General features: G+C 40.1%; 2 protein-coding genes across 7 annotated transcripts; both read right to left on the bottom strand.

Moving 5' to 3' along the window:
- Window positions 1–97: 97 nt before the first annotated feature.
- LOC114856412 (zinc finger protein 879-like) lies at window positions 98–5,257 on the bottom strand. 5 transcript variants are annotated; one of them, XM_029152371.2, is made up of 6 exons: window positions 5,034–5,257; window positions 3,486–3,621; window positions 2,356–3,308; window positions 2,030–2,219; window positions 1,824–1,961; window positions 98–1,568 (listed from the first exon to the last, which is right to left on the bottom strand). In XM_029152371.2, exons 2-6 carry the CDS (start codon window positions 3,601–3,603, stop codon window positions 874–876), a joined length of 2,094 nt encoding a protein of 697 aa, XP_029008204.1. In that variant the 5' UTR covers window positions 3,604–3,621; window positions 5,034–5,257; the 3' UTR covers window positions 98–873. The 5 variants fall into 5 exon arrangements, with proteins under 5 accessions (XP_029008204.1, XP_029008201.1, XP_029008196.1 ...); XM_029152368.2 differs by having other exon boundaries at window positions 2,341–3,308; window positions 4,644–5,257; XM_029152363.3 differs by having other exon boundaries at window positions 2,341–3,308; window positions 5,034–5,256.
- A 292-nt stretch (window positions 5,258–5,549) lies between these two features.
- On the bottom strand, window positions 5,550–11,025 carry LOC114856406 (zinc finger protein 479-like). Of its 2 annotated transcripts, XM_029152348.3 has the most exons (12): window positions 10,846–11,024; window positions 9,979–10,153; window positions 9,502–9,872; window positions 9,181–9,361; window positions 8,990–9,042; window positions 8,545–8,683; window positions 8,369–8,461; window positions 8,137–8,211; window positions 7,949–8,035; window positions 7,517–7,588; window positions 6,955–7,197; window positions 5,550–6,772 (listed from the first exon to the last, which is right to left on the bottom strand). In XM_029152348.3, exons 1-12 carry the CDS (start codon window positions 10,852–10,854, stop codon window positions 5,988–5,990), a joined length of 2,283 nt encoding a protein of 760 aa, XP_029008181.1. In that variant the 5' UTR covers window positions 10,855–11,024; the 3' UTR covers window positions 5,550–5,987. The 2 variants fall into 2 exon arrangements, with proteins under 2 accessions (XP_029008181.1, XP_055363713.1); XM_055507738.1 differs by lacking the exon at window positions 6,955–7,197 and having other exon boundaries at window positions 10,846–11,025.
- Between the last annotated feature and the right edge of the window lie 550 nt (window positions 11,026–11,575).

Here is an 11,575-nt window from a genome sequence, read left to right on the forward strand (position 1 = left end):
TTAGAAAAAGTTACAGAACTTTATGGATCTGAGTTTGCTTCCCTGTCTGATGTTATATACAGTGCAAATGGAACTGCTGAAGTCACACACACAAATCTACAGTCAGAAAGTGCTTTTATTTTTATTCTGACAGTACAACATGTCCCATACAATTAGACAGAGGCAGCGTCAGGCAATATATACCTATAACTGTGTTACTATCTGCCTGGCTTCATATTACTGTCTGTTGGATCACAGCAGATCTGTTTCACAATGGTCACATGGCCTTGTTGTCCAAAGCAGGAACAAAACCTGATGAGTATCATTTTCCTATATCTTTATTACTGGCTACATTTCGCATAGAATGAGTTTTCTCCCACCTACTGTCGATTGCTCATTGGTGACGGCACTAGCAGGTACAAAGACATAATTATTTTCCAGCCTCTTTTCCTACATACATCATTAGTTTGAATGACAAATGCTACATGGAAAATGTGAAATCACAGACTGGAGATAGGTATTTACCACTATAAATACTGTAATATACCAATAACAATGGATGAATGCAAATATGACCTCTAAAATGCATCATCTAAACAGTTTTCACAATTTTACAAAAGTTGTGTTCGCAGTAAATACTTGTTTGGTGGTTTGTCTGAATACTGCTTTGCTGGATGCTGAACACCACCCGGTCTGTGTATGTTAAACAACTCTTCTGTCACTTCAGGGAGATAAATACTTTATTACTTTTTAGTTAAACAACCACATAAAGGTTTAGTGACGGTCTATTAACAAAGGAAGTATAAGCCTCCTCTAGTTCTTCCTTCACTGCCTAGGACCTTGTGTTGTTATACTACAACATACTGTATGTGTATGGTTTATATAAATACATCATCAGGTGTTTTTGTCTGTTATACACATATTAATTGGAGAGTTATCGTCACTTTGTGAGAATTCATCGTTCCTCACACTGAAAGCTGACTCCTCCTCAGTGTGAATCTGCTCGTGCTTACGCTTGTGGAGCCTTAAACTTTGTGAGCGGCTGAAGCCTCTGCCGCAAATATCGCAGGCATACGGCCTCTCTCCTGTGTGAAGCCGCAGATGGTTCTTGAGACTTGAAGTTCGGGTAAAACTCTTTTCACACTCAGGACAATCAAACTTCTCTCCAAAGTGGATTTTCTCATGTTCTCTCAAGCGGCCAGACTGGTTGAAGCTTCTGTCGCACACTGAGCAGTGGTACGGCCTCTCTCCTGTGTGCGTGAGCTTGTGTCTGTTCATGGCCCCTGAGTGGGCGAAGCTTTTTCCACAGTCAGGACATGAAAATGGTTTCTCTCCTGTGTGAACTTTCTGGTGACCTTTGAGTTGACCTTTTTGCGTGAACTGCTTGCCACACAGTGTGCACTGATAGGGTTTCTCCCCAGAGTGAATTCGCATATGAATTTGCAGGGCCGACATCTTGTGACAGTCTCTTCCACAGAGCCCACAGCAGTAAGAGCTTTTTGCCAAACTGTTTTTGTAAAGCTGTTCCTGCATTGGTGATGCTAGACAACCCTCTCTTTCATTGTCAGGATCAGAATTCTCTCCAGACGCTGTGAAAAAATAAAAAAAGGAGAAATTGAAACATGTGTCTTAGAAATTTTGAAAACAAACTGGAAAAATCTTTTAATGAAATATTAACTGCTGTGAAATCAAACATGGTTAAAAGGAGAACAGATAAAAATAAACAAATGATCACGAACAATGATGATGCAGATCATGAAGATCAACAGTTAAGTCACTTTTAAAAACTGAAGAATGTTAATAAAATCAGGTGTTTAGTAGAGATTTTACAGTATTTTGCTTACTGTTGACAACTTCCTCTTCTTCCTTTACTGTAATCCTTATGTCCGTGTTGCTTTCCTGATGCTGATCTACAGTTTCCTGTGGTGTGGCAAAGCCCTCACTATCAGACATCTGGGCAGGAGCATCTTCTGTTAGGGAAACTATTAATAGTTAATCAAAATGCTCTATACAGACTTCCGTATTTCTTTGAATAGATATGTCTACATACCACACAAAGGTCCCTCTTCTTCCTCTTCCTTCACAACTACATTCATTTGTGGACTGGAAGCAGCATCCCCTACATGTTCTTCTGTTTTGCTTGTCTTCAGTATTTTTTCATACTGCGTTGCTTTGTAACAGTTAAAACTCTCTGAGGAATGGGGTTCAAGTAAACTGGGCAAACTCTGATCACCAGTAACCTTTAAAACAGTTCATTAAGAAAAAACAAAGAAAATAAGGATCTTATGAACTACATTGGCAAATACAGAGGAAAAACTCAATGTACTGCAAAGGAAATGTGTGAATACAACTTGAAATTACCATGTCCGGTACTACCTCACAGTTGATGTTGTTGGGCAGAGATTGCTGGGACAGTTCGCCAACTGCAGCTTGAATTAAGCCTGAGATGACCCCCACTACTGATCCATTCTTGTTTTGCGTACATGAACGTTTGTGGTTTCTGAGAGTTCCTGCTAGTGAGAAGTGCCTGCCACAGTCTGTGCATGTGTACGGCTTTTCTCCTGTGTGAATCCTGCTGTGTCTCCGAAGTTCTCCAGGAGCTACAAAAGACTTATCACACTGTGTGCAGCTGTACGGTTTTTCTCCTGTGTGAGTCCGCATGTGTGTCGTCAAAGTCCACTGCTGTGCAAATGTTTTCCCACAGTCAGCACAGTGGTAGGGGGTTATACCAGTATGGAGACGCTCATGCCTCACAAGTGTCCCAGACAGGGCAAATTTTTTGTCACAGAAAGAGCACTGGTAGGGCCGTTCTCCAGTGTGAGTCCTCTGGTGATCTCTCAGCTCAGCTGCAGAGTTACAGCTTTTCTCACAGTCTGAACATGGAAACTTCTTTCTTATAAAGCCTGCAACAACCTCAGAGTGCATCGCCTCTAAATGCGTTTTTAAGTGCCAGTGACGAGAAAAGCTCTTCAGACAGATAGAGCAGTGATATGGCCTCTCACCAGTGTGTGTCCGCCTGTGTAGCCTCAGCTCCCCTCGGCTAGCAAACCTTTTCTCACAAAAAGTGCACGGGAATGGCTTCTCCCCAGTATGGACCCGTTCATGAACCATGAGCAACCCTTTTTCCGGAAATCTCTTCTCACACATGGAGCAGGGGAAAGGTCTCTCTCCTGAGTGCGTGCGGAGATGGCGCTGAAGCTTAGAGGCGTACGGAAAGTCTTTGCCACAAAGAAAGCAGCTGTGAAGAGTTGGTGGTTTTTCATTGTCAGGCTGTTCAAATGTCTTTGAGGGAGCTCCTGCACCTCCAATACCAGGGAGAGCATTCTCTCCTGTGTAAACACAAAGGCAAAAAAAATGACACATTATTTAAACAGAACAGACTGCAGCAAGTCTTAAAAACCAGACTTGTGCTGCAGCCATGTCATGGACTCTGCATGTGGAGTCCATGACATGGCTATCACACCAGGTTTTATTATCACTTTCCACAGGGTTAATTATTTACTCACTGAGATCTGAGAAATCCACTTCTTCTCCATCAGAGTTGATCAGACCTCCTATCTCTTGCTGATCATCCTCAGTCAGGATCACAGCTGGTCCAAAGTTGTTCGGGTTTTCAGAGCCCATCTCTCAAAAAAAATTAACCTTTGAGATAAAAACAAAAACTAAATTTTGATTTGGTAAACAGCCATTCAAGTATTTTACAGCCAAACAGTGCGTGTCTCTTTGGACAAGTACTATACAGTAAACTATAAAACTTAACTGTAGCAATTCTTTAATTCAAACAGGTCTTGTGTTTTTATTTCATGCAGTTATGTGTGTTATAATTGATTAATCAATTATGTTGTATTCTCTTGGGATGGCAAGATGAAGGTGGCAGGAACCAATAGGCTGGACGCATTAATTAGTGGGACTGGGTTTTTGGACGTAGAGCTGGACCCTCTACAGGTTGAGGCATAGAGGACTACATTCAAAGACTATTAGTAACTGGTAAACTATATGTGTAAGGGGGAGGAAGTAAATAATTATATAAACATTAGATCAATAAAGATCACCATATTCAATACATATGACATCACAGCTGATTATGTTTCACTTCATTGTATTCGCCATAACATTGTTTTTGTAGTAGTAGTGGAAGAAGGAAGAAGAAGCATCATTCTGGAGCCTGGATTTTTTAGATTTAAGCAAGGTCCTGTTGTCAGCACTACACAACAGTGCATCCATCCTGGAATATCTGTCCTGCTCAAGGACATGTCTGCAGGGTGAATGTCTGATGGTGACAGGGGTTCAACCTGACTGGGCTTTTGAACCTGCAGGAGATTCCCTGCAAAACAGACACTAACAGTAAACTAGACATAAGAAGCATTGTTGGAAACTGGGGGGAAATAATTAACCCCCTTATATGTCCTATGTTGAAAACATTTGTCCTCAGCATCTTACCCACCCCTCACAGCTGCCACATTGCCAAGGAGCTTGCGTTAAATGTCCTGCTCAAGGACACACCTGGTGCCATGTTCGAGTCCACTGTACTTGTCTATTAAGTCTCTGGGCAAACTATCTGATTCTACTGTGTGCAGCTCCGCTACCTGAGCACTGTCTACATTTGTGTAGCCTCATTTGTGTCACATAATTTGAGATTTGAGTTTGGCAGCAGCGTGACTAACCTGTTGGTATTCACACTTATAAACGGCATTAGCCCCAAAGCAGACACACTCACGGCGCAGATCCGCTATGTGACCTGGGAATGAGACGCCTTGGTCGTGATGTGACCGCCGCTTTGGCCAGCGACCACCGCTGCCTTAGAGAAAACTGCCAGCTACTGTAGCCACGGACATGGCGTTTATTAGCTCTGCTGATCTTAGCAACCGGCTAATCATTAGCCCTCCAAGCTACACCCGCTTATCAATAACAGCTAATGACAGCTCCGACTGATTCACCATGAAATACAACATCAAAGTAACAACAACGCTGCACATATCACCTCCCCTCCGGTAGCAATTGCTAACTTAACTAGCTAGCTTGGCTAACAACAGACAATAGACATTTTGACCAACCTCTGCATAGATTTTTCCCTCAGGTAAAAAGTATTCGCACAATAGAAGTTTTCTTTAGCGACTGGGACAATAATTTTACTTTTGTCCTATTGCCATGCTCAATTAGCTCAACCAACGCCTCTAGCTGATGTTAACTAAATTATAAGCTAAGGTAAATAACGCCTGGATCTGATAACCTTTCTAGCAGTAGCCGCTAGCCACTCGAGAGTAGTGTCGGAACTTCCGGTTTGTTGTATGCGTCACAATAAAAGCCCCAGTAACTTCATACACAAGTAAAATTATCAAAACCTCATCTAAAATAGACAAAATATATAATGAATAGAAATAATTCACACTCAAGCTTCCTCTAAACGTTGAAAGTATGACATTTAAATTGATACTTAAACCAAAAAATGTGAAATGCAAATTTAAGCAACTCGGTGAAGGTGCTTACTCTAAAACGAGGATGTCTCTTTCAGACGACAAGATGACTTCACGAGTAAACAATTAGAATTAAATATAATAAAGTATCTCCAGTACTGTATGTTTCCTTTATTTGAACTGGATGCTACTTAAATCCCACTCATCAGAGGGTTAAACTTTGTAGAGTCAAATAATTTCAAAACCGTAAAAAAAACACAGTTTTCTGAAAAATGTCTGTATTCCATCCAGATGGATATTGAAAAATAACAATACTGTGCATAATCTTTTTACATGTATTTGTTTTTGGCATGCAGAATACAAAGGCACTCAAATAGTACAGATGGGCTACAAGAGCAGACATAAAAACAGGATTACAAAACATGAACACAAGAAGACAAACACATTAAGCCTCTGGATTATTCTTGACAACCCACACTGTAGTGCTTATTTTCAGACACATTAATAGTCTTTGCTGTAGACGGAAGAAATGGAAAGAAGAATACCAGAATGTTTAACTGCAATAATTCCAAGTACAGTTAGTTAGTCAAAGTGCTAGATGTCCAACCGAGCCTGCTGCTTCGGTCTACCCAGTTGTCTGGTCGGCCCAATACGTCTTCCAGCATGTGTGCGCTGATGCTGCCGGAGACCCTGGCGATAAATGAAGTTCTTGCCACAAACTCCACACTCATAGGGTCTTTCTCCGGTGTGAAGTCTGTGGTGCACCTTGAGTTCCTCAGCTCTGGAGTAGCCTTTCCCACAGACGCTGCAAGTGAACGGTCTGTCTCTACTGTGGGTCTGGTAATGTGCAGTTAGGTAGGAGTTTATCCGAAACGTCTTTCCACAAATGGAACAAGCGTATGGCCTCTCCCCAGAGTGTTGCATCTCATGCAGCTTGAGAGATGATGCCGTGTGGAAGCCTCTTCCACACTGGGAGCATAGGAACGGTTTCTCACCGGTATGGATGCGCTGGTGAATTTGTATGTAGCTTTCATTGATAAACTTTTTGCCACAGTCGGGACACGAGTAGGGCTTCTCCTTGATATGAGATTTCATGTGTTCTTCCAGTTTTTTCGTTTCACTGAACTGAAGACCACAGCGGCGGCAGAAGAGAAGCCTTGATGGACTGTGCTCCACTGTGGGGGGTTCAGAAGCTGTCTCTGTATGTGCAGTAATATGATGTGCTTGAAGAGCAGACTGACTGTCACAGTCTTTCCCAAACTCCATGCAATGGAGAGATGACCTAATCCTGGACTCCCCAGGCAGTGACTTCAAGTATTCAGAGAGTTCCGATGCTATAGGATCAATCTCATCATCAAAGTCCACAGCACCTTTGCGACCTTCACAGCAACACAGGAGGGACAAAGTAAATTTTAGTTTTTGTTGTCTAGCATTTCAGCATTTATAGTGTTTTATATGAACTTATGCATTTGTAGTTTTTCCTAATATATTATTAATTAATCAGATATACTTAAAGAAAAAAGGAGTAGTAATAGACCAGTTCTTCTTCCACAGCCCTCACCTAGGTGGACTTTGTAGTGTGTTTTTAGATTTCCCTTCTGGTTAAATCCCCGACCACAAATGGAGCAGCAATAAGGTTTCTCTCCTGTGTGAATCAGCTCGTGCCTCTCTAGCTTGTAGGCGTGAGGAAATTCCTTGCCACAAACTGAGCAGTGATACTCTATCTTTTCTTTGGGTGTCTTTAGTAGCTCAGGAGGTATTTCTACTGACACCTGTACCATTTTTCTGCCAGGGCGCTTCTTCCCTTTGGGAAAGAAAACCAAAGAAAATACAGAACAATGATTTGTGGCCATCTCTAATGTCACCTGTAAGCAAACAGGACATGAGCTGTTTTTAAGTATGTCTATTACATTTTTCCACCATTTCATTTCATTTTCTACCATCCTCAAACTGCAGAAAGTTTCAAACTAAAAGCTTCCACATATAAAACCTAACAATTATAATACATTTCTGGACAACGTGCTACATAGCAGATCAAAATGATATTTACAATAATATCACATTTACTTTTAATTATTACGAATTAAATGCAGCATCAACATTAGTTCAGTTCTTCTGCTCACCTGCTGTAACATCTGTGCTCTCTCCTTCAGAAGTGGATTTAATATCTTTCCTTCTTCTGTAAGCTCGCTTTCCTATTAAAGAATAAAACTTATATAAACCATCATATAATACATAGTAAGTATCAAAGACCTGCAGAATTAAGTATGGTTAAGAACTAGAAGATGTCTTATTAAGGTGCTGTGCTCGTCAGATTAAATATACAGTATGCAATTATTCACAGCAAAAACAAGTGGCACCTTAAACCTTTTACTGAACTGTGCTTATGATCTGTTTTACGTCTATTGTACTGTTAAAGCAGTGTCTTTTACCAGGTCATTCATTTGTTCATGTGCATTATCAAAAAACTTTCTTCCTTCCCGTGGTCAAAAGATATAGAATAGACTATACTGTATGCACTTGCACGTTTGGGCCTTTTTTTTTTTTTGACCTACCAGCCACACGGCAAACGACTTTTGCATTTGGCTCCTCTGATTTCACTTCAGTTGCTACATTTCTCCTTCTTCTTGAACGCCTTGATACTATGAAATAAAAAGTACAACTTCTTTTAAAAAATCAGTAACATATGTTCTGTATTATTCAGATGCATTTTAATGCCATAAAAACTATAAGGTGCACTTGCATCCATGTTCTTCCTCCAAAGCTTGATCAGACAACAGCGTAGTTTTAGAAATCCGTCTTCTGCACCTTATCTTTACTTTGTGACAAAGAAGGAACCGTTTATAATTAAACAATAAAACCAAAAACAATAACCATCTACACACTTACATCTACTTTTAATCTGTATTGCCTTAAAATCAATTGTGCCTTCAACTAAGCAACACAGGGCTCCTTTTACAAGGGACTTCACTCACAGGGATTTGTAGGAACTACTTTCTGCACGTCTGACACATCCAGTGACACCACTGCTACTTCTGGGGCCTTGTTCTTTCTTCTGTGTCTCTTTCCTGTTACCATGTACAAAAAGAAAAGCTTTAAAAATAAGTCAAAGCTGGAATTAAACCCTTTATTTGTTTTAATCTCCCTTTACCACGGTATAAGCGTGGAACAGTCGTCATCTTTACTACTCTCTCTTTTTCCTCCCCTTCTTCCCTTTCTTCATCTTCCCCCACAGACACTTCCATGATGAGAGTTGGACTACTGCTGTCTCTCTGGATTTGGCCTTGAAGCTAAGATTCAAACATGACAGCACCCTCTGATCATAATCATTAAAACAAGTACAAGTATACTCCGAAATTCTTTCCTGAATAACAACCTTTTTTGATTGTATTCATTATCCAAACTATTCCTTTTGACTGCAATTGCTTTCAACCGGTCAATTTGCTACATAAATTTTAACGTTTTGGTAACTATAGAATCTAAAATAACAAGTAATCTAAATTACACTGTGCTGACAATTTGATCAAGATGTAGAATTTCCTACATCCCAAAACAAATTACTACATAAAGTACAGTACTAAACCTCAGTACATTACCTTGCTAGGCTGGAGAACCTCTGCACACTCAGAACCTTGGTCAGGACTGTCTCCTGTAAAAACAATTCAACAAAGTTATCTCAGATTCCATAGTAACAACTGAAAACTGCTTTGGGGAAATTGGAACAAAAGTGAACAATGGAGTAAAAATGTATAGTGTGTGTAATGAGCTTGCAGTTAAAAATACTTACTAACATCCCACTCAACAACTTCCCCATCAGAGTTTATTAATCCACCGATTTCTTCATCTTGTTCCTCCTCATCCTCCTCTCCTGCTTGCAGCCTGACAGTTAAATGTAGCGTTTGGTCCTCTAGGTTTGGTGATGTCATCTTCAATCCTTGTGAGATCAGGGGCTTTTGTTTAGCACAATCCTAAGGAGACAATATAGTTTGAAAAAGCAAATCTTTAGAATATGATCATATAGTCATTACCAAACGTTCATAGTAATACAAAGGATTGTTTTCATTATTATTTGAAAACATTAATTTATGAAAAGCATGTCTCTACATACTGACTGGCAAGGTGCCAAATGTTTGGTCTCGTGTAGTTCCGCTTCTGTCTTCAAGGAAGATGTAGCTTTCTTCCCTGTGTCACTACACTCGTGCACATTTCCTTTTGCCTTCTCACATATAGAGGAAATCTTTTGTTTGTCATCAGAGTAAAGGCGGACGTGTCCTGGCTGGCCCTCACTGTCAGAGGAGTTCTGCCCATGGAGCCCAGGACCAGCTGACTCCTCAGAGCATTCCTCCACCAAATGTACACTCTGGTTTCTCTTGTCTCCGTATAAAATGATGCTCTCTGTCCCACATGCATTGAGGTGGGGATGACAAGTTTGCGTAGGAGATGTAACCTCTTTCTGTTCCCCTAATCTGAAGCTCTCTTCTGTGTTTACCATTAGGGAAGCAAACATAAATGTAAAAAAGTATTAAATACTAACTTTAAAAATCATCTACTTAAGTGATGCTGATATTTCAGAATCTATACTCACGATTGTCACTCACAGTCCACACTTCTTCTTCTTCTTTGATGATTACTTGAATGTCTGGGGTGTCACAGGTATAATCAGGACTTACTGGTGTTCTTTTTGGATCATAATGTGATGAATTCAGCTTATCACAGTTTTCATTGAGACTCAATGACAACGAATCTTGAAGTTCATGATCCTGTAAAAAAATAAAATAAAGATTCAAAGTTCAGTAATAACTACCTGCAAGGCATAAGTCACTAAATAGTTCCGGTGATCTAACGTGGAAGACACAGAATCCCGCTGCACGATAACATGAACTCAATAATATTTTTGTTATAGCAATAACACATTTTTGCAAGCTGCACTATAACCACTTTCACCAATACAACGTTATTACAGTAGCTTTGAGCACTGCATCGCTTCTAAAGTTGCCTAAAAACAGTCGCTCCTAAAAAACAAGATGTTTTTTACATTAGCTACTATCATCAAATAATATTTGTAATATATAATTATTTACAGTTGCCTATATATCACACACTTATATGTGTATGTCATTTATATGTCACACTTCTCCACATGATACTCCACATACTTCGAGCAGTGCGCGATTGAACTTAATGATGTTACTTTATGCAACGTTAGGTAACTAGTTCATAACCAGCTAATTAGCTAGCTCTCATGCCATTATTACAGTATTAGTTACATGTTAGTAAATATAGAATGAAAGGAGGTTAATATTTAAACTACTGTCACACTAACCAATCCACATAAATGACACACTTCTTAATTAGCCGCATACCGGGTTATTAAACTGTCTGTGTCTGCAACTGTCAAGCTACATCCAGAGCGACGGGCAGCCGCCAACGGTCTGAGCGGCAGCTACGTTACCTCGAACATGCTGCGCTGCGTCGGCCGCTTTGAGAGGATGTCATAAGAAAGGCAGGACGAGCACTAAGTGGAGTCGTAGCGTTATTCAGGCTGGGAGCGGCTGTCGCGAACTGCGCCCGTCGCTCTTAACGTTAGCTAAACTGTGTTGCGCCACCACTTCTTCTTCGTGTTTTTTCTGTTCTGTTACGGTCGTAGTGGCGGTTCACCAGCAAATATGCGTATATCGCCACCTAGCGGGCAATACAGGACAAGAACTATAATACGTCCCCTTTTGACTTATTTAAGACTTTATACAATTTTTTTTTTGTGATGAGCAATTAAACTAAATTACATATTGAATAAAAAGTCAGTCAGCATAACTCCATATCCATGCAGGTGTTTTGAGTAATGTGGTTTATTAGACCTAGTTTTACTTTACTTTATTTTACTTTACTTTACTTTACTTTACTTTACTTTACTTTACTTTACTTTACTTTACTTTACTTTACTTTACTTTACTTTACTTTACTTTACTTTATTGTCCCCAAGGAGAAATTCTTGTCCACAAACACTGCACTTGTTTGACACAGACAGACGAAACAGCACAATAACAGTAACAATCATAACAATAAAGACAATAGACAGCAAAAACAGATAAGTTCATAGTTCTGGGTCATTGATTTAGTTGAAATAATGACTGAGGGGATTAGGCTTTGTCCAAAGCGGGCTCTTCTGCACCTCGGAGCCTTGC

Source organism: Betta splendens, chromosome 1, assembly GCF_900634795.4.
Source record: "Betta splendens chromosome 1, fBetSpl5.4, whole genome shotgun sequence".
Lineage (NCBI taxonomy): Eukaryota > Metazoa > Chordata > Actinopteri > Anabantiformes > Osphronemidae > Betta > Betta splendens.